A 23767-nucleotide genomic window follows, 5' to 3' on the forward strand; every position below is an offset into this window, starting at 1 on the left:
AGCATCATTCACAAAGGCCAAAAGGTGGAAGCAAACCAAATGTCCAAAAACATGTAAGTGGATGTGGTTTACCCACACAAAATGTGGTTTACCCATATAATAGGATACTATTCAGCATTAAAAAAAAAAAAAAAAGGAAATTCCAACATATGCTATAACATGGACTAACCACCCTCCCTCATAAGACAGCTACCATTATCAGAAGACTGTCAGTACACACTCCTCCTATAGCACAAAGGCTGGTGTGACGTCACCTGACACCCCGCCCCAGGGTGGGCCCACAGTGACATTGTCCCCAAATTAGGATTTCATCTTGCAAAGCACATGGAGCTCTCTTGTCTTATTTTAATTTCTGAGCACATGTATCTTCCCTGTACTGGGTATGAAGTACTTTGAGAGCTGGTGTGGTCCTGCCCCATTCTGTCACCTTGAACACAGGACTGGATCAGGCATCTTGAAGAAGAACTTGTCCAACAAGTGTTCTTTAAGTCTCTCTTTCCAAGTAACTAAACTGTGGTTGGTTTGGCCAACAAAGGTATTAGGACAGGTTATCAGAGACTCCATCAAAATATTTCTCTATTCTCCAGCAAGAGCCTTGCCTTCTCTTCAACTGTAGGACAGAATGCTGCCCCCCACCAGTCCATCTCCCACACAGCAGCCAAAATGATCCTGTAACAGAGTTGCCAGCGCCCACCTCTATTGAAAGCATAGATCAAATGATGTCACTGCTCTGTCAAAAGCCTGGCAATAACGTTCCACTCTCTCAGGATAAAAGCTGAAGCCGATAAATCTCCATTACCCTCTGTTTCACCTCTCCCCCTGGCCTTACCCACCACTCTCCCTGGTGCTCACACTGCTCCAGTCATGTCGGTCTCTTTGCTGTTCCTGAGACACACTAAGCATACTCCCATCTCAGGGTCTCTGTGTTGCTGCCGCGAGAGGATACGCCAGCATTGCCACAACTCTTGCCTAACTTCCTCCAGCTCCCTGCTCACACGTCCCTGTATCAGAGACATCTTTCTTTGACCCCTCCCTGTAAAGCGGACACAAACCAGACCCCCATGTGTGGTTCGCTTCATGTTGCCACAGAATTTAGCAGTACTTGTCATCTTCTGACATATTACGTACATATTTGTCTGTTGTCAGCCTCTGTCCATTAGAAAGTATGCACCAAGAAGACAGAAACTCTATCAGGCCAGGTGCATTGTTCACTGCTGCATCCATAGCCCAACATGATGTACGTACTTGGTAGTTCACTACTGAGTGGACGGATGCATGGATGCACGGATGGATGGGTGGATGGATGGATGGACGCGTGGATGGGTGGATGAATGGTCAGATGAACGGATGCGTGCATGGATGGATGGATGCATGCATGGATGGATAGATGGAAGGATGAACAGATGAATGAATGAATGAATGAATACATATGAAGAATGCACAGGTTGTCAGGTCCAGCACAAAGGAGTAATGCAAAGTGCCACAGTAGGTAGCACCAACCTGTAAATATGGAAACTCTACACCACCTTCTTCTCTTTCCTCATCTCAACACCCATGTGACCATAGGGAATTCTTTCAACAATCCTTGTGGCAACTGTCACAAGATAGAGTTCACATTTAATAATCTTACACTCAAGGTCCTACACAAGGAGACATGAGTAAGCCAACCCCTTCCTTGTATCAAGTCTTCTTGGAAACATGCTCTCTACCATCTGTCCCTGTTGTCAAAATGCCATTCAGACTTCAAATCCCATCTTCTCCATAAGCAAGGCATAAAGCATATGTGATCTGTCACTTCTCAGAACTCCCAGAGTATTGTGTTCCCACTTAGCTCTCTTATGATTCATGGCCCTCCCAGCCCCCCTGTCTTTTCCTCACTTGCAAAAGGAGGGGCGACTACACTAAATTGTAATAAGATACATACACTGGCAACTGTGTGACTATATGTATGTGTATGTATATAAATGTGTGTGTTTGTATACATACATACATATATCCTGGCACATGGTGGTCAGGGCCCAAATATGCTATTATTACTAATAACCTATAGCTACAGGTTATTATTATAGCAACTAATAACTAGTAACAGGCCTGAGGCTTCTTGGGGGTAGAGTTTTGTTGTCTCTTAACGTTTCCGTCCTTAATGCCCAAGCTTTGACCCTTCCCCAGTATTATTCACTGACTGCTGAATGAAGGATACAAGTCCGGGAAGGGATTCAGAGCTGTGGGGAACAGCACAGGAACAAAGCTTCAGAAATCTTAGTGCTTTTGTTGTATGCTGACATTTCAAAAAATGCTTACCCCATTTCCTGACACTGCATTCATCGTCTTGGTTTTGAACATCTTCTGTAGAGCAGCCTCTAATTTATTGGACCCATTTGGAGGTTTGTTTTCTGCTTTCATATTCTGCTCCCAGATTTCATTCCAGTTTCTCTGACGTTAAGTTGAGACCCGGGTCCTTATTTCTAAAATTTATTATCTAACACAAACACTCTCCGCTCAATTGCATGAGCAATTTACATCTAGAAGATGGAACAGTCCCTTTAAAGGATAAATTGGATTCTCTTGTATCTCACTTTTATATCATCTCAGAGCCATAAATTCTCAAAATGCTGGCCTGTAACAGAAGGGAAACCAAGCTCTGTCCCTGGAAATAATGAAATTACTCTTGAAACTGAATTGGAATTTCCACACTCAATGACATTTCTGCGTGTCTTCCATTTTTTTCCCATCTGAAGATTTCTTCCTAGTTGCTATGACTCCAGTACCACAGTAATGAAGAGGTACTGCTGTGGTCCCTCTTGGATCTAATGAGAACCAGCAGGTTACTCTTGGCACAGTGAAGGCAGAGAAGGACTGGGAAGATATTGAGTCCTATGGAAATAGGTCTATCAGTTTTATACTAGGTATATTGATTATTAGTATCTTATTATGGATTTCCCCAAAGGTTTAGAGGATGCTAGGCAGGAATTGTGTCAGGAGTTCCACACCAATCATTTATTCCACATCCACATAAGCCCATTTTAAAGGTGACAAAACTGAGGCATGATGAGATGAAATTTCTGAGCTCTCACAGCTGGCATAAGTGGTAGCATCAGGACTCCAAACCAGGCAGTCCAATCTAATGCTCATGTCTGATAGATGTGACACAGGATAGAGCTGAGTCCAAGTGCAAAGTGACAAAATTTAGGATGATATTAAAATGATTTTTATGGTGCTGAATTTCTATCAAATATATTTTTTTCCTTCTAAATTACTCCCTCTCCCCAATTATGTAGTTTTCAACAAGGGAAACATCAGGTAATTTTAATCAGCATGAAAATACAATAGAGTCTATAGAAAAAATTACACTGTGTATTTGGATATGAATATGATTATTAATATATACATAAATAAAACATTCCTGCTTTAAAAAAATAGAAAAAATAAAGTTCATGTTTAAGAAACACCTTCCCTTTAGGGAGAAATTTGTTTATGCTTTGATCTTCTTCATTAAAAAGGATGAAGTGCTCATTACAGGAAATTTCAAAATGGAGAAAAGAAGGAAAGGGATTTGTGTGGCATCCCCCTTCGAGGCCAGCACATGGGGAGATCACCTTTGAGTCTTTTCTGCTCAATAAGCAGACATTTGTTTACAGGTCATGCAATTTTATAAGCTATAATTTTATCTCAAGATCATACCAATAACTGCTTTCAATAGCACAGAGTTTTCATAGGAAGAGTTAAACATACAGGTGTCTCATCGTCTCAAGTCTCTCAAAGGGAGGTACACAGTTTACAAAGCCACTTTCTTTGCGTTCTTCCAGGATGACTGGTCATCGTAAAGTGTGCTATAGTAAATACCCTCACACTTACAGCATCTTATGCAGGCCATACTGGAGCCTTACCGTACTTTCCAAGACAGGAAGTCAGTGCGTCCAGCTATGAATATTCTCAAAGTACTTGATTCCTATTCTCAAGTACCTTTCCAAAAGGGTTGTAACAGCTTCTGCCACCAGCAAATAAGATTCAGACTGTCCAGAGAACATTTTTCCGGAACACTTTGTTTTAGGAAATATCTGTTTCCTCCCAAAAGCAAAGCCCAGCCTAGATACCATCATTGATGACCCCAAAGCCGAGCTGATCCTTAGAGACAAATTTTATCCTGGCTTCTCTGTGTTCTGCACTGCTTTGAACATGCTCTCACCAAGCACTTCCCACATTGGCTGAGATGGTCATTATATGTCTGCCTCCCTAATCCAACTCCAAGTCAGGTGTCTAGCATAGAGCAGGTATTCAATACATACTTATGAAGCATCTGGGTTTTGAAGTAAGAAGCCACATACTTATGTATCAGGGTTTCTTTTTTTTTTTAATTTTACTTGTTCATTTTTAGAGAGAGAGAGAGAGACAAAGTGAGAGTGAGGGGAGGAGCAGAGGGGGAGGGAGAGGGACAGACAGACTTTGGGCTGAGTGTGGAGCCTGACACAGGGCTGGAACCCATGATCTGAGGTCATGACCTGAACCGAAACCAAGAGTCACATACTAAACCCCTCAACTGCTCAAACAACTGAGCCACTCAGGTGCCCCTGTATCAGGGTTTCTGTTGTGTTGTCTGGCATACAGTAAGTTCCAATTAAATACTCACTAACTCAATGAATGTAAACCTGAGATTTGACTTAACTTCAGAGCCCGCCAGAGCAGAAAGAACTCACTAGGGGGACACATCCTTTCGATTCCTTGGGCCTCAATCCCTCATTTAAGGCATAAATAATGCCTTATAAATTTATAGGCATTTATAGGCATTTATCAATACCTACTGTGTGCCAGGACCTATAATGGGTAATTAGGAAAGGGATAATTCTGAAAGCGTCTTCTGCAGCAGGTGTCCTGTACAGTATACGCAACCAGAGAAAAGTCCTCACTGAAGTAGGAACAGAATTCACATGGATGCCCAAAGGAGAAACCACCCAAGGGAGGGGAGTGTCTTCATAGAGGAGCAGACTTAGAGATGAATATGACTGCAGTAGTTTACACTGTACCCCCTGAAAGATACGTCCAAGTCCTAAGTCTGGTATCTGCAAAATGTGACTTTTTTCAGCCATAGAGTCTTTGAAGATGTAAGTATGTTAAGTAACTCGAGACGCAATCACCCTGGGTTTAAGGTGAGCCCCACATCATTCAACCCACCAGGAGCCCCGTGGACAGATATCACTCTTCTTGTTTACAGAGAAACAAACTCAAATCAGAGTGGTAATGGACTTGCCCAAGGTCCTCTGCACCAGGAACACAGTACGAGAACTCTCAACACCAGCCTTCACAGCAGTGAGTGGTAGGCCACGCCCCTGCCTACCCACAGGGTACCCTTGACCCCTCCCGCTACTGTCAGGAGCAGAGCCTGAGTTTCTCTCCCTCACAATCTCATTCCCTGTGTTCCACCACTTGGAGGGTTGAGGTCAGAGGTTTGGTTCCTTTGTTCATAAATTCCACTGGTCATCAGAGGAGACCCAAGCTGGGAGCCAAGGAGGGCAGGTTACTTACTGCCCTTCCCCAGCTAAAGCCACTGGTTAGGAATATCTTGGCTCTTCCCTTCTTTTACCTACATTGCCGTTACATGAGTGACAAGCCCCCATTGCCAAAGACATGAGATAAGCAGCCCAGCCATATTGTGACACTTGGCAGTCTCTACTCCTACTGCTCAGACAAATTTGATTTCCCAATTAACTGGGATTGGCCAATGAAAAGCATCATCCTAGCCTCATTCTGTTAGCAATTTCCTGGGAAAGGCACATAGGCAATTTCCCCAAATTATCAGGAGTTAAGACAGTTTATCTATACAGAATTCAGGAAGCATAATTATAAGGCAGTGAACCTATTTACAAAAAAAAATTGTTTTAAATTACAAACACACAAGCATTCCAAGAAAGGGGCATAAATTCTATCTCTATCACTTCATGCAACCCAAACTGGAAACTGGTGCTGTCCCCACAGGAAAATAAGCAACTTGTCAGGGCATTTCAAGAACTTCAAGGAGGGAGGAGGTTGAAAATTGTCACTTAAAATATAGTTTTATTTGCATGTGCAAACAAAAGCCTAGGGGTTTCGCTATTTCATGAGAGTCACATGATTTTTTCCTTCATGAAAGCTTTGGTAATGGACAGATTCTACATATTAATATGGGGGGGGTGCTGGGCTCCCATGGTTCACCAATACAGAGACAGTGAGATCTGGTGACTTGGAGTGACCACCTACTGTTTGCTCCTGGGGAGTTACTTTTCTCCATGAGACCCAGCAGTTTCTACGAGACTCCATGAGACTCCATGAGTCTCATCTGTAAAATGGGGCTGATAACAGGAACCACTTCAGTTCGCCTTTTGGGGTCAGATGAAGTCACACCTGCAAAGCACTTAAAACAGAGCCAGGCACATGCTAAGTGCTCAGCAAATGTTGATGACCATCATGGGTGTAGCATCCTACAAGCACGCTGATTTTTGTTTTGTAACTTCCTATTACATGTTCCAAATATGGGGACAACCCACTACATTATAATGCTAACTGCAGGTAGATAAGAACAAGGCTCAGTTACAAGTCCTGCCCTGGAAAGGACTGTTCTCATCTTATTCCCACCCGAAGACACAAAATGTCAAATATCTCATTGGTAAGTGCCTTTTTACATGTTAACATTTCAAAACAAAATTGTCTGTGGCCTACTGGGTATTTACCCCAAAGATACAGATGGAGTGAAAAGAAGGGCCATCTGTACCCCAATGTTCATAGCAGTAATGGCCACGGTTGCCAAATTGTGGAAAGAACCAAGATGCCCTTCAACGGATGAATGGATAAGGAAGATGTGGTCCATATACACTATGGAGTATTCTGCCTCCATCAGAAAGGATGAATACCCAACTTTTGTAGCAACATGGACGGGACTGGAAGAGATTATGCTGAGTGAAATAAGTCAAGCAGAGAGAGTCAATTATCATATGGTTTCACTTATTTGGGGAGCATAACAAATAACACGGAGGACATGAGGAGATGGAGAGAAGGGAGTTGAGGGAAATTGGAAGGGGAGGTGAACCATGAGAGACTATGGACTCTGAAAAACAATCTGAGGGTTTTGGAGGGGTGGAGAGTGGGAAGTTGGGGCCAGCCTGGTGGTGGGTAATATGGACGGCGCATATTGCATAGAGCACTGGGTGTGGTACATAAACAATGAAATCTGTTACACTGAAAATAAATAAAAAATATAAAAATTAAAAAAAAAATTAGCAGAAAAAAAAATTGCGTGTGGCAAACACAAATGGTGAACGTAAAGAGGATGTCTGAAGCCTGTGCTTTCAATCAGTGACTGTCATTTGTTTTTCACATACGTTCCTGTGAATCTTTTGAACTTTATAACATACACATATTATTTATTAAAAAATAAGATCTGGGGTGACTGGGTGGCTCAGTTGGTTAAGTGTCTGCCTTCAGCCCAGGTTGTGATCCCAGGGTCCTGAGATTGAGCCCCACATTGGGCTCCCTGCTGAGCAAGGAGCCTGCTTCTCTTTCTCCCTCTGCAGCTCCCCCTGCTTGTGCTCTCTCCCTCTGCCTCTCTAATAAATAAATAAAATCTTAAAAAATTACAAATAAGGAGTGCCTGGGTAGCTCAGTGGGTTAAGCCTCTGCCTTTGGCTCAGGTCATGATCTCAGGGTCCTGGGCTCTCTGCTCGGCAGGGAGCCTGCTTCCCCCCCACCTCTCTCTGCCTGCCTTTCTGCCTACTTGTAATCTCTGTCAAGTAAGTAAATAAAATCTTGTAAAAAATTACAAATAAGATCTGGATTTACCTCTATACTCCACTGCAAAAAATAAAAATAAAAAATAAAGGATTTACTTCTTTATTTTCATAATGTATTCAATAAAGTGACAAAAAATGATAAACTATACAAATCAGAGTTTGTACACCCTTAGACAATCTGTAGCAAAAGTATTGCTTGCTGCACAGATAATGCTAGTTTAAGTAGAGAAAGGAGCTTGCTAGTGTTAAACTAGCAGGACTAAACTATTACTGGTCCTAAAGATAAAACGTGTTTTCCCAAAGTAAAAAGATAACAAAAGAAATTATTCCTGACAAAAATTTGACAGTAAGCAAATATTTTGTCAAGGCTGAGTATGTTCACAGCCCATAACTCCAAGGCAAAGCAGGAGAGGTTTCTTCTGCACCTGATGGGACTCCTGCCTCCAAAGGAGGGACGACCGTGGGTCTGATGAGCTGAGGCGTCACGGGGACCAGGAAGCTTTGACACTGTGCATCAATCTGCATATAGGCAAAATCGGGGCTGGAAGCACAGGAATGTGCAGACCAGTCAGTCACACGTCACTAAGAGTGCTTCCTAAGGGGGTGAAAGACACTGTCCTGACGGGTTCAGACATTTTCAGAGCAAAATCTGATAGAAGTAACCCCACTGGTGAAAATTTTCTCCAAGAGAAGCTTGAAAATGCTGCCCCAAGCCCATTCTGATGAGCATTTAGATCACTGCTCAGTTCAAAACCGTGAATAAATGGTCGCCCTTTATAGGCTCATATCTGTATCTAAAAATGCAAGGCCAGTGGCCGGGCCTCACCTGAGCTGCGAGCTCCCTTCAGATCAGCTCATTTTTCCCGAATAGATGGACATAATGTGACAGCATCTGCCACAGACCAAGGAGACTCCGAGAAGCCATTATTGTTCATTTCCTTTTTTTTTTTTTTAAATGAAAGGTAAAGTATGATCTTATGTATCAAAAGAATCATGGCTACATAATGGGAGTGGAATGAAAAATGTCAAGACATTTTTCACATCAAACATGAGATTTCAAAGGAACTTCATGTCTGTGGCACACAACTTAGGGTCTCAGCAGAGACTGCTTCTTCTTTTTTTAAAAGATTTATTTGTTTTAGAGAGAGCCAGCGATGAGCGCTCAGCCTGACACAGGGCTCGATCTCACAACACTGAGATCAGGATCCCAGCTAAAACCAGAAGTCAGATCCTTAACTGATTGCATCACCCCAACACCCCTTGAGTGTGGCTACTTTGAAAAAAGCAACTTTCATTTGTCTGTATAAAATATGGCATCAGAGTCCTGGCACATAAGGAGTGGGGGATTTATAAATTCATCTGTTGAATTAACACAACACAACAGCATTATCATATATCCTTATGCACCATGTGTATGACACATAATTTGAAGTCTGAACACATCATCAACACATTGAAAAAGGGCTTTATTGAACTATGTGGGAGGGAAAAAATCTGACTCGAATTTCTGCCAGACCTACCATTTTAGAAGTGGTAAGACAATCCCACTTAGTACATTTTTAAAAATTTTAAATGGTTGGCTAACTCCTTTTCTCCAGGGTAGATCTGGAATCTGAGGACAGATGACCTCACATTGAGTGACTTTAAAACATTTGCTGAAGTAAAAAAGTGGTTCCAACCATCACACTTTCATGGGACAGTTCCAGTGTGTCTGCCTGGTCCATCCCTGGCTCTGCTCTGAGAAGCTGGCTTCCATCTCACCATGACATCCACATGACTCAGTGTCTAGGGGAAATGAGGCAAGTTGGTCATCTACTGCACACTAGTGCAGAAACAGCTGTGATAATTCATGAATGGCATTCATATAACTGATTGGGAAGGAACTTGCTCCTTCAAGCACCTTCAAAAGAGCCCAGCTGGCCCACAGAGGCCACCCTAACATGGGGTGAACTTCCTCAACAAATATCAGTTTTGCAAACAGAGTCCAATGCCGAATGGCTGCACACGAAGGCTGGTGAATGAACAATGGGTCCTCAGTGAACACTCTCTTCGTTGCGCAGGACAACCCCTCTTCTACTACGTACTGCTACTATCGCTACCACAACTTCCTCTTCCTCTTTCTTGTTCTTACCCATTGTGTTGTTTATTATTTGTAGTAAAATTATGCACGGAAGTATTTCAAAGGATCAATACTTCTGCAAGTTTTCTTATAAGGAGCAACAAGCCCTATCACATTCTCCCCATCTCTCCCTCTCCGTCCATTCAGAGAGTTTTGGTATGTTTAGCTCCTTCTCTGTCAATGACAGAGAGAACTCGGGCATTTCAGGCTCCATCCGCTGGCCTCCCACTAGGAAAGATGAGGATGTAGCAGTCTTTTTCCCTGAAACCCCCAGGAGACATGCTCATCCTCGCGTTCTGCCTTTCCCAAATGGAGTGTTATATTTTTGGTTAGATCAACTTTCAGGGCTGCCATGATTCTGATTATGCTATACAGACCTGGTTCATACCATAAGCTGTACTACACACAGACGACATCGTGTACAACCCTACCATTCCCTGGGGTTAATAACTGTGTTATTTTTGTTGAGCTTTATCCTAAACTTCTCCAGTTACTCAACTTCAGAGTTTTCACCAGCTCGAGAACTTCCTCTCAAGGCACCCAGATGCACCAGGAATGCCATCAGACCATGCTTCCTGAAGAAGTGTGTCCCAGGGTGTTCTGATCCACTCAGACAGCACTGGCCAGAGTCTACACCGTAGGCACAGTCGACATCCTTGAATCTCCCTTCATCACCATCCTGGAGATTCCCTATGGCTCTCTTCTCTGCTAGAGTCCCTTCCATCTTCTGTCTTTTCCTTCTTCTTGATTTAGTCCTTTGTTTTTGTGGAGTCCACCTCTTTTTCTGACAGTTACTTGAGAAAAGGTGAACATAAGGTAGATTTTTTGGAGACCTTGAACTTGTGAAAACGGTTACCCTCACACTTGATTGGCTAGAATGTCTCCACTGCTTTCTAGTGTCTGATGAACCCAAAACAATCTGATTCCTTAGCCTTTACGGCCTGCTCTTCTGTGGAAGCTTATGGGATCTAAAGTTTGTGTTGATGGGCATCTGTTTATGGCCCTCACTGTAACTCTGGAAACCCATGTGTTGCAAGTCCCAGAGACATTCTCTAATTATTTCATTGGTGATTTCTCCTGCCATGTTTTCTTTCTTTTCTCTCTCTCCTGATGCTGGGATTACTGGATTGGTTCTTGCATTTTCTTGTATCTTCTCTCACATTTTCTTTGTCTTTCTGTTTTACTGTATGAGGGATGTCAACTTTGTCTTCTAACACATCTTTTGAGTTTTTCATTTCTACTGTCATATTTTTAACTTATAAGATCTCTGATGTTATCTGAATTTTAAATAAACATGGTGTTCCCTATTTTATAGTCGCAAACATCTTTTTATCCCTATGGAAATACTGATCATAGATATTTGGATATTTTCTTCTCCTTGCATAGTATCTGTTTATTCTAAGTTGTTTTTTTTTTTTCCCTCTGTCCATTTGATTGTTTGAATCTCACTGAGACAGAAAATTTCCTGGGATGTCTGATAAACCTTGGTCATTGGTAAACTAGTTGGCAGCTTCCAGGAAGTGAGCGGGGTTAATTGGCTATGAACTATACACTAAGGGGGAGTGGTGAAGCTATGAGGTCACAGTCTCTTACTCTTGGCTCATCCACACTGAGGTCACATCCTCACTGAAATCACAGTGTCCTGCCTGGAGGAAGGCCTGAATATGTACTCTTAGAGCCCAGGCGGAATGGGGGAAGGCTGTGTATTTTAGCGTCTGGTTCGTATACTATTTTCAGTACAGTGTCCCAACTCAAGTAGGTTCATATACCATCTTAGTCTTCTGGTTGGGTGAAGTTACTCAGATGATTATTCAGCCATCGAGTTATTCACAGTGGACAAGCAGCTCTGGGATTCTCAGGACTTCCTAAAAGGCTTTCAAACAATTCACCTTACTTTAACCTTTTTACCTCTCATCTACCCTCCAAAGATGCTGATTATACCTTTAGGGGATTCTTTGGCGTCCATCAGCGCTCACCCCAGTGACAGCCTGGAATTTACATTCTTGGGCACTAATCATTCACCACTCTCCCTTTTCTTTCAGACCACCCTCCCCCCAACCCCTGCAATGTGTTTCTGCAGTCTCCTCTTTAGTCTTCCCCATCCTTGGGAGTTTGTCACTTTTCAAATACTCTTGCTGTCATTTTACTGGGGCTTCAGGAGGGACAAACTGTAGAGATGTGTGCATGCGTGTGTGCCTAACGTACATCTTTACATAGAAATCAAGACTTTCTTTACCACGTCTTTCAAAATGGTCTAAGTTAGAAGAGCTGGTAGGCATGGTGTGAGACCCCAGGTGAAGAAATCTGGAGCCACTCACGCCAGCCCCCTCCTCTGGGAAGAGCAAGAAGACTTTGTTCGTGATACCACCATTGCCAAAGCTTCTCCCTGGTCTCCTGCCTCTGCAGACAGACTCACTTTGCCTGCCTGTTGGAGTGCAGGGCTGTGCATGGGTGGGGAGAAGCAAAGGCCCTGAAGAAGAGGCAGAAATTCAGAGCTTATAACCAAAGCCCAGGGCCAACAGTGAAGCTTCCCAAGAGGGAGAGCACTTCCACGAGGCACAGCACTGATTTGAAATTTGGAAAGGAAGAGAGAAGATTCCCTCACACTCCCAACTGATGCCACGTGACCTTTCTAACCTGAGACTGGAGGGACAGAACATTCCAGTCTCCAAAGTCACGCTGGAAGAGAGGCGACAAGACCAACCACCAGCCCCCTCTCTCCACAGTGGGGTGTTCCCCCTCAGACGCAGGTGACAAGGGAGAGGGGTGTCCGTTGAGAATGTAAGAGCAGTAATGCGTTGTTCGGCCATTCCTTAGCTCCGCGTGCTGTCCCTTCTAAGGAACGTCAGCAGCAGAATGCCCGGCGCCTTGGTGGACTGCTCCCCCCACGCGCTGCCGCCCTGCGGGCTGCTGTCCCCGGGCACCCCATTAGTAGCCCAGTCACCTGTGGATGATGTGGAACCTTTGCAGGTACTCCAGGGCCAGCGCCAGCTCACAGATGTACAGCTTCACTGCCCCCTCCGTGAAGTGGACGTTCTGCTGTAGGTGGTAACGCAGGTCCCCGCCCAGGAGCAGGTCAACCACCATGAACATGTCCTCCTCGTCCTGGAAGGAGTACCTGTGGGCACAGAGGGACAGAGGAGGTGAGGGATGGAGACACTCCGACATCCTCAAGACCGATGCGCCCATTCTACAGAAAAGCAACCTGAGGCTCAGAGAGATGCACCTGTGCCACCGAAGTCAGAGCACGCCATCAACAGGTTCTGGCTGGCAAATGGCATTTCAACCAACCAGACGCCAACACCTGACTTTGTTTTATTATTTTTTAAAGTTTTTAAAGTTTTTATTTAAACTGTATACAATATAGCAACGCAGTCCTTGCATACAATACCTGGTACTCATCACAAGCCCCCATCATCTATTTCACCCATCCCCCACCCACCACCCCTCTGGTAACCATCAGTTTGTTCTCTAGAGTTAAGAGTCTGTTTCTTGTTTTTTTTTTTTTTTCTCTCTCCTTTCCCCCCTCCACTTTTGCTCATTTGTTTTGCTTCTTATATTCTACAACTGAATGAAATCATATGGTATTTGTCTTTCTCTGACTGACAGATTTGGCTAGCATAATACACTCAAGCCTCATCCATGTCATTGCAAATGGCAAGACTTCATTCTTTTTGATGGCCAAGTAATATTCCATTGTATATATTACTTTGTCTTTAGTAACTGCTTTAATGGAGTGTTTTCGGGACTTGTAGTAGGTAGTCTCCAAAGCTGCATCCACCCACCCCAACACCCCTTGGTTCCCTCCCACCACGTGCCACTCCCCACACAGAGCTTGGTTCTGCTCCCCCTGAATGTTGTGATGCTCGGTCAAGTCCACACCCAGGCCTCAAGGGAACTGGCCTCCTAGGATCCAGCCAGAGCCCAAGCCCCATGGAGAGGCCAGGAGAAGGAAAACAAAGGTGCTCCAGTCAACAGCCCTGGCTGGGCCACCAGGAACAACCAGCAACAACTGGCTGCCATGGGAGCAAGTTGCCTCAGGCACTGGGAGCGACCACAGCCCCTGTTGATGTCACATGGAGCAGAAAACTTGCCCATCTGAGTCCAGTCAGCACATGGAACACAAGATATAAAATAGCTGTGTTTTAAGCCACTGAGGTTGTGAGGGTTGTTTTTTAATTTGGGGGGTTTTTTTGGTATGTTTTGTTTTGTTGTTTCTTTCAGCCATAGAGAACTGAACTAGTACGTAATTCATTTTCACAGAACACATTTAAGGCTTTCTAAGGACTGAGGAGCCAACATATGAACCTCAGGACAGTGTTACACAATTGTCAAGTAGAATCTCAGCATTGCAGAATGTTTTCACACCCCATACAGAATCGTGGAAGGTCATCATAAGGGAAACCTGAGCAATAATCACAGAATGGTGGATCGTTATCATGGAGGCTTAGATCTTTGTCTCAGACCCTTGGATATCAGACCTGGGTGAGCCAGGTCAGCCCCCTTGGTTCGACAGAAGAGGCAACTGAGCCCCAGAGGGACGAAGGGACCCAGAGAGTCAGCAGGAGGAACCCAGACCCTGCCTCCTTCCAGCACATCTATGACCACACACCACTGGGTGCTGTTGTGATGGACACACTGTGTGTTTCCATAAGCTGGGTGTGTTTCCTGGACTCAGCTTGCCAGTATCTCTTGTAGGATATTTCGTATCTTGTTCCAAGGGACACTAGCCCACATTTTCCTACCTACTAATTCCCTGGCCCAGATCTGGTATCATGGTAATACTGGACTCATATGAGGAAGTGGGCTTTTTGTTTCTACGTTCAAGAAGAGTTGATGAAAGGCATCACTGGTGTGAAGAGAGTCTGGTCTCATAATGCATTCTGTTCCCACACTGCTGATTCATGTAATATGTTCCTGTTGGCACTGTCTTGCCTTCTTGCTCCTCCCATTCAATAAAGAGATGAGCAGGTCAATGACCTGGGCTGACTAGGAAGTGTACACACATCCCCTGGCTGCTGGTGTTGGTTCGTCACCCCTTGGGGGTGCTCCCTGGGGTGGATGAAAGAAAAGCCTCCTGGAATCCTCTTGCTGAAAATGGGGGTACGATCCATCTGCAGCATGAAGCTACAGAGGGTCAAGCAGGTTGAGAGCTAAACACACACAGAGAGGGGCCCTGTTGGAGGTGCTGGCTCCAGCCTGGGCAGCAGCCTGAACTTTGTATATCCATGGGCAAAGACTCTGCTTTCTGACCTCCACTACTTGACACAGTGTTTGTCATTTGGAATAGAAAGAGTCATCTGATACAATTTCCATGATACATCTCTCCATGCATTTGCTACTGGAGAGAAGGGTTGAGATTCTCAAAAAGGAACCACAGGAATCAGCTATAAATGCCTCCTCGAGATGCCCAATTTGTATTCAAATAGTTGAAAGACTATTGAAACATTACATTAATAACCAGTGAGTTCTGCACCCTCATTCACAGCTAGACTGTCAAAGGGTATCTCATTCAATATTCCGCCAGAACTCTTTGGAGGAGCAACATGAATTTTTAGGATAGAAACTTGCAGACCAGAATGAATTCTAAAGAGGAAACCCAAAATGCAAAGGGAACAATAATTTAAGCAATAAATCAGGTTGCGGCTTTCTCTTGTTGTAGATCCTTCCCCCCACGCCCCCCTGGGCCATGGACTCTACATTCCCAAGGAGACTCAATGCTGTTATCAGAGAACAGAGAATGATCTTTCATTTATCTCTGCAGTTTTGCACTATTCCAAAGCATTGTGCCATTATTCCTTTTGCCTCTTTTTGGACTGGAATTATAAGTATGTTCTCATGATAATGTTACACATTGTCATGGAAATGATGAAGACCACAAGTGAGAAATCTACATTCTTTTTTTTTAAAGATTTTATTTATTTATTTGACAGAGAGAGCTCACAAGTAGACGGAGAGGCAGGCAGAGAGAGAGAGAGAGAGGGAAGCAGGCTCCCTGCTGAGCAGAGAGCCCGATGCGGGACTCAATCCCAGGACCCTGAGATCATGACCTGAGCCGAAGGCAGCGTCTTAACCCACTGAGCCACCCAGGTGCCCCGAGAAATCTACATTCTATCATCATAACACCAACCCATGGAGAAATCTGGGCAATTAGGCTCTCCTTCCAACATCAAAGAAGTTCAGGAGTTTGCAAGTTATCAGTCCTGGCCAGCCATCAAAACAGACCAGCACAAAGAACCCAATGTCTGCTTTAAGACAATTTTTTAAAAAATTGACATATAATGTATTATTTGTCCCAGGGGTACAGGTCTGTGAATCATCAGGCTTACATATTTCACAGCATTCACCATAGCACATATCCTCCCCAATGTCCATAACCCAGCCATCCTATCCCTACCATCCCACACCCCAGCAACCCTCAGTTTGTTTCGTGAGATTAAGAGTCTCTAAATGGTTTGTCTCCCTCCCGATCCCATCTCGTTTCATTTTTTCCCTCCCTACCTCCCACAACTCCCTGCCCTGCCTCTCAAATGCCCTCATATCAGAGAGATCATCTATTTGTCTTCCTCTGATTGACTTATTTCGCATGGCATAATAACCTCTAGTTCCATCCACATTATTGCAAATGGCAAGACAAAGGGCTAGTATCCAAAATCTATAAAGAACTTATCAAACTCAACACCCAAAGAACAAATAATCCAATCAAGAAATGGGCAGAAGACATGAACAGACATTTCTGCAAAGAAGACATCCAGATGGCCAACAGACACATGAAAAAGTGCTCCATATCACTCGGCATCAGGGAAATACAAATCAAAACCACAGTGAGATACCACCTCACACCAGTCAGAATGGCTAAAATTAACAAGTCAGGAAAGGACAGATGTTGGTGAGGATGCGGAGAAAGGGAAACCCTCCTACACTGTTGGTGGGAATGCAAGCTGGTGCAGCCACTTTGGAAAATAGTATTCAGGTTCCTCAAAAAGTTGAAAATAGAGCTACCCTATGACCCAGCAATTGCACTACTGGGTATTTATCCTAAAGATACAAATGTAGTGATCCAAAAGGGCACTTGCACTCCAATGTTTATAGCAGCAATGTCCACAATAGCCAAACTATGGGAAGAACCTAGATGTCCATCAACAGATGACTGGATAAAGAAGATGTGACATATATGGAATACTATGCATCCATCAAAAAGATTTTTAAAAAACTAATTTCCAATCTTTTTCCAAAAAGCTTTAAAAGTTATTTGCAAAATACATATAACTTAAAAAAATTAAAATTAAATAAACCATAGATTATTAGGTCAAAGAATAAAGAGGGAGTTTAAGAAAACGTAAGGAGGCAAAACCACCCCAATTCATGCTCAAATAGCATGCCTGAAACAGGCCATAAATGCAAGCCTAACCTTCCCAGCAACCAGAGCAAAGTGAGAAACATGATCAGCCTTACAATTCAGGGTCAATGTAGGGGAAAAAAATCCATTGTTTAGGAAAACATGATTACTCCTGATCCTGAAGCCAGAAGGAAATTCCTCCCACTAGATTCTTACAAAGATGGCACTTTGTAATGTGAAAAACAATGACTTACAAAAAATAGCTCTACACAGAATAACGCATTTAACAGGGATTTTTTGGTATGATGTTCTTCATACACTGAAGACATCAAAGTCCAAGCCTTTAAAAACTGTGCTATGTGGGGGAAAGGAAAGTGATCTGGGGTCTTGCTCATGTATGAACTTTCTTAACAAAAAGACAAATGGAGAGAACAGTGGGTGAGCGCTGTCAGGGACCACGTCACCAACATGAGCTGACCCACGAATACTCAGTAGGCTCTGACCACACATCTGCCCCATGCCAGAAGCTGGGATTCTGTGGAAGAGGTCATCTGAGATGGTCCACCTAAGTTTGGAACAATCAAAAGGTGGCTGGAGTTTGATGTCATGTGTCATGACAAGTACCCTGGAGATCCATTTTTTCATCCTGGATGTGGACGTTACATTCCCAAGGAGCTCAATATTGTCACCAGTTCACTTATAACATCCCTTATTCCCACCTCTCTGCTCTTGTCCATCCTTCCCTTCTCAGTGAGAAACATGCTTCCCAATCAGGGGCAGCACTGCTCCCCTGGGGACATTTAAGTGTCTGGAGACACTTTTGGTTATCACAACTGGGAGAGATGCTACTGGCATCTGGAGGCCAAGGATGATGCTAAGTCTCTTCCAAGGCACAGGATAGCTCCCACACAAAGAATGACCTGGCCCCAGTGTCCACAGTGCCACGGTTGAGAAACCCTGCTTTAGATTCATGCTCTGGCTCTTAGAAGCACCACCTAACCCTGGAAGACTGAGTTGGGTAACACTCTTTTTAGTCTCTGGTGTCCTACAATATAATAGCATTGATAAGATGCCTACCATGCACCAAGCACTGTTCTAAGCACTTTATTTATGCTAACTCATTTCATTCTCCCGAAAGCCCTTCGAGGTAAGCATTTGTAGGAGCTGTCTTGGACAGATCTGCACACGGACTCAGCAAGGTTAAAGAACACTTCCCAGGCACAGGCAGAGCTGGGAATTAAACCAAGATAACCCATTTCCAGAAGCTAGAATCCCTGTCTGAGGCTCTGATGGTACTTTCCTCATGTCATGGGAATCCTCTCTCTCCTGGTCTCTTCTCTCCATCAGCCAGCCATCTCTCTGTGCACAGGGACCAGTCTTATTTGGCACTGTCCTCCTGCATTTAGCACATTGCCCATAGCATCCCACACTCAGGAATGAAAGGGTCACAGAGTACCCACGGCCTGTGAGGCATGCTGGTCTGTTCCTCTCTACAGGAGGCTGGGATGAGAGGGAAGGCAGTGTGGAAGGAGACGGGGGTGGTGAGGGACTGACTGGAAGCAAAGCTCTGTGGGGCACCGAGCTATGCTTGTTGTTGATCTCACTGCTTACCATACCCTCCTCTTTGTCTGGCCTCCTCTCCTTGCTAAGACCAGGATCTCTTGTTGGTCTGAGAGTGACTCTCCCAGCCTCCTTCCAGAGCCTCACTCCCATGTAGAAGTGACCTGTCTGATGAGCTGTTTGGAAGGAATTGCCAGTGTGCTCCTCTCATTCCCTTCTGGGCTCCCGCCAGGCTTCTGGATCTCCCCATAGAGGGCCTGTACTCAGTCTACTCCCTGCCATGGCCAGGAGCCTGGCCAGTGGGGAGGAGGCTTGCAGCGGAGCCCATATCCTTAGGGTGATTCCATTTCAAAGCTGAAGTGTTAGCAAGCCCTTTGGGCGCAGAGCTAAAGCCAAGTTCTCCAATCAACTGTGTCTGCAACACAGCTGATACTTTCACTCCCACATATCTGAGTCCCATGGCATCTCTTCAGTGGTCCCAAACTCAGTTGGGAAGGACGAGTGCTATCCACAGACCTCCCATTATCCCTCAGCACTTATCCCATTTAATCATGTGAGCTGGGCACTATGCCTCTCATTTTTCCAATGGAGAAAACCAAGAGAGGCTGATGTGCCCAGTTACCAGGTGAGACCTCTTCTTCAATAACACATCATGTCCTCTAGAACCAGCCTCAGGAGGCTTGCACGCTAAAGGCCAGCCATGTTAACCATGTGTGAGAAGACACATGAGCACCTATGAGAGAGGTACTGTGTCCAGGGGGAAATCTCGAGTCAGAACACCTGGCCCAGCCCCCCTCTTACTTCATTTCCGCTTGCTCACACCTGCTTCCAGGAAGCTGCCAGCCAACCATGGATTGTCAGTGGCAGGGAAGGCGTGGGAAGTAAAAAACAATTTTGGGCAGGAAATCACAAACCCTTCTTAGTGCTCCAGCAGCACAGCACCACTTCACCATTTGAAACACGTGCCTTTTCTCCACTTTTCTTCCCTGGGCAAAAGGATCCAAGCCAGGAGATACCCCGTGGGTTAGTCCTCTGGAAGCTCCAAAAGCCAGGACTAGCCCTGTGTTTCCAACATTCACCTCCTGTGTCCTTACTGTATGGCACCTGCTGGGACAAGGAGCTGAGCATCTCTCAGACCATTTCCTCCAATCTCCAATCTCCAAAGGGGAGCAAACAGAGAGGAGGGCTAGCCAACCACGCTCACTGCCAGTGATTCTCTGAGATTGAACACGCAGCAACAGAACAGCTAAAAATACCCTCATGGACTCAGAAATCCAATAATGGGATGCTGGGGCCTCCCGTCAGCTCATATTGTACAAATAACAAGGAGGTTATCAAGCCTGAAGTGTGCTTGATACACAGAAGTCTTTAATAACATTCGCAATAATAACCTTTAAAAAAAAAATTGAATTGAGCCACAGAAGTGCTCAAGCCATTCATACATCCTGGCCCTCACTGTTCTCCACATCAGGCTAATTCTGTCCTTGTCATCTTCCTAGAAGTTAGTGTTGATGGTTGGCTTCCATGTGCCTCCTGCATGCCAAGTGGCAGCAAGAGGACACTCAAACACCATCTGGCTCCGCAGGCTCAGCCAGTTTGGGGCAGGAGCACTCAGAGGACCAGGCAAAGGTGAACTGCAAACTCAGCTTTTCCATCCCCTGCTGCTTTGCAGCAGGCCTCTGCAGACCCTAAAGTGTATCTATCTTTGCAAATGCAGAGCACTGTTCTTGAGGCTTAATGGTTTTATTTAATTTGTATCCTGCATGCTTCTAAAGGTTTTGCAGCATCTAACAAAGTAAGACTGATGGAAAAGACAGGAAAATGTAGAATAATGGAGGAGTACATGTACCATTCACCTGGACAAACTGTGAGCATGGAATGGCAGCTCTGACCATCCCAGTGCAAGCCAGCAATGGGCAGAGGAGGATGGACAGCCAAGTGCTCACTGTGTGGGCATATGAGATGAAGCCAAACCTCCTGCCATGGGGTGAATTCAAAAAGAAATATTTAACTTGCAATTTTTTGGTAATTTTATTTTATTTTTTCCTAGTGTTCCAAGATTGTTTATGCACCACACCCAGTGCTCCATCAATACATAACCTCCATAATACCCACCACCAGGCTCACCCAACCCCATCCCCTTCCCCTCCAAAACCCTCAGTTTGTTTCTCAGAGTCCACATTCTCTCATGGTTCGTCTCCCCCTCCAATTTCCCCCAACTCACTTCTCTTCTCCTCTCAGTGTCCTCCGTGTTATTCCTTATGCTCCACAAGTAAGTGAAACCATTTGATAAATAACTCTCTCTGCTTGACTTATTTCACTCAGCATAATCTCTAATCCCGCCCATGTTGATACAGAAGTTGGGTATTCATCCTTTCTGATGGCTGAGTAATATATTGCATCGTATATATGGACCATACCTCCTTTATCCATTCATTTGTTGAAGGGCATCTTGGCTCCTTCCACAGTTTAGTGACTGCGGTCATTGCTGCTATGAACGTTGGGATATAGGTCTCCCTTCTTTTCACTACATCTATATCTTTGGGGTAAAGACCCAGTAGTGCAATTGCAGGGTCATAGGGAAGTTCTATTTTTAATTTCTTAAGGAATCTCCACACTGTTTTCCAAAGTGGCTGCACCAATTTGCATTGCCACCAACACTGTAAGAGGGTTCCCCATTCTCCATATCCTCTCCAAAACTTGTTGTTTTACTGTCTCATTAATTTTGGCCATTCTAACTGGTGTAAGGGGGTATCTCAATATGGCTTCGATTTGAATCTCCCTGATGGCTAATGATGATGAACATTTTTTCATGTGCCTCTTAGCCATTTTTATGTCTTCTTTGGAGAAGTGTCTGTTCATGTCTTCTGCCCATTTTTTGACTTGATTATCTGTTTTTTGAGTGTTGAGTTTGAGAAGTTCTTTATAGATCTTGGATATCAGCCCTTTGTCTGTAGTGTCATTTGCAAATATCTTTTCCCATTCCGTGGGTTGTCTCTTTGTTTTGTTGACTGTTTCCTTTGCTGTGCAGAAGCTTTTGATCTTTTTTTTTTTTTTTTAAAGATTTTATTTATTTATTTGACAGGCAGAGATCATAAGCAGGCAGAGAGGCAGGCAGAGAGGGAGAGAGGAGGAAGCAGGCTCCCAGTGGAGCAGAGAGCCTGATGCGGGGCTCGATCCCAGGACCCTGGGATCATGAGCTGATCTGAAGGCCGAGGCTTTAGCCCACTGAGCCACCCAGGCACCCTGAAGCTTTTGATCTTGATGAAGTCCCAAAAGTTCATTTTTGCTTTTGTTTCCTTTGCCTTTGGAGACATGTCTTGAAAGAAGTTGCTGTGGTTGATGTTGAAGAGGTTACTGCCTATTTTCTCCTCTAGGATTTTGATAGATTCCTGCCTCACATTGAGGTCTTTTATCCATTTCAAGTTTATCTTTGTGTGTGGTGTAAGAGAACGGTCAAGATTCATTCTCCCATACATAGCTGTCTAATTTTCCCGGCACCATTTATTGAAGAGACTGTCTTTTTTCCATTGTATATTTTTTCCTACTTTGTCGAAGATTATTTGACCATAGAGTTAAGGGTCCATATCTGGGCTCTCTACTCTGTTCCACTGGTCTATGTGTCTGTTTTTGTGCCAGTACTATGCTGTCTGGGTGATCACAGCTTTGTAGTAAAGCTTGACATCAGGCAACATGATGCACCAGTTTTGCTTTTCTTTTTCAACACTTCACTAGCAATTTGGGGGTCTCTTCTGGTTCCATACAAATTTTAGGATTGTTTGTTCCAGCACTTTGTAAAATGCTGGTGGAATTTTGATTGGGATGGCACTGAAAGTATAGATTGCTCTAGGCAGTATAGACATTTTAACAATGTTTATTCTTCTCATTCATGAACATGGGATGCCTTTATATCTTTTTGTGTCTTCTTCAATTACTTTCGTGAGTGTTCTGTAGTTCCTTGATACAGATCCTTTACCTCTTTGATTAGTTTTATTCCCAGGTATCTTATGGTTCTTGGTACTATAGTAAATGGAACTGATTCTCTAATTTTCCTTTCTATATTTTCATCATTAGTGTATAAGAAAGCAACTGATTTCGGTGCATTGATTTTGTATCCTGCCACATTACTGAGTTGCTTTATAAGTTCTACTAGATCCCCAAACCAGGCAAGGACCTCATCAAAAAGGAGAATTTCAGACCAATATCTCTGATGAATATGGATGCCAAGATTCTCAACAAGATCCTAGCTAATAGGATCCAACAGTACGTTAAAAAGATTATCCACCATGACCAGGTGGGATTTATGCATGGGATGCAAGGGTGGTTCAACATTCACAAATCAATCAATGTGATAGAACAACTCAGTAAGAGAAGAGAGACATGGTCCTCTCAATTGATGCAGAAAAAAACATTTGACAAGATACAGCATCCATTTCTCATTAAAACGATTCAAAGTATAGGCAAAGAGAGAACATTCCTCAACTTCCTAAAATCTCTCTATGAAAAACACACAGCAAATATCATTCTCAATGGGGAAAAGCTGACAGCCTTCCCTTTGAGATCAGGAACACAACAAGGATGTCCACTTTTGCCACTGTTGTTCAACCTAGTACTAGGAGTCCTAGCAACAGCAACCAGACAACAAAAAGAATAAAAGGTATTCAAAATGGCAAAGAAGAAGTCAAACTCTCTCTTCACAGATGACATGATACTTTATATGGAAAACACAAAAGACTCTACCCCCGAACTACTAGAACTAACCCTAACCCTTTGAAAAATATTAGTTTAAATTTGGGGGCACATGAGATATAAAGATGTGATTTTGGGACATCAACAACTGAAAGGGGCAGGGAGGGAGATGTAAAGGTGCAGAGTTAATGTGTGCTACTGGAAGTCAAACTGGTATGAATCCAAACTGGAGCATTATGACTTTAGGATATTAAATGCAGTCCCTATGGTAGCCATAGAAGGCAACGAGACAGGTACTTAAAC

At 43.9% G+C, this 23767-nt stretch overlaps 1 protein-coding gene across 6 annotated transcripts in view; it reads right to left on the reverse strand.

The window, feature by feature from the left end:
• The window catches only part of STK32B (serine/threonine kinase 32B), a 412641-nt gene that overhangs the window by 136009 nt on the left and 252865 nt on the right, over window positions 1–23767 (reverse strand). For all 6 annotated transcript variants that reach the window (XM_047718860.1, XM_047718857.1, XM_047718856.1 and 3 more), the window contains one exon: window positions 12821–12994. In XM_047718860.1, coding sequence (XP_047574816.1) covers window positions 12821–12994 — 174 coding nt within the window. The remainder of the gene's footprint in view (window positions 1–12820; window positions 12995–23767) is intronic.

The sequence above is a fragment of the Lutra lutra genome, chromosome 2 (assembly GCF_902655055.1).
Source record: "Lutra lutra chromosome 2, mLutLut1.2, whole genome shotgun sequence".
In the NCBI taxonomy this organism is placed as follows: domain Eukaryota; kingdom Metazoa; phylum Chordata; class Mammalia; order Carnivora; family Mustelidae; genus Lutra; species Lutra lutra.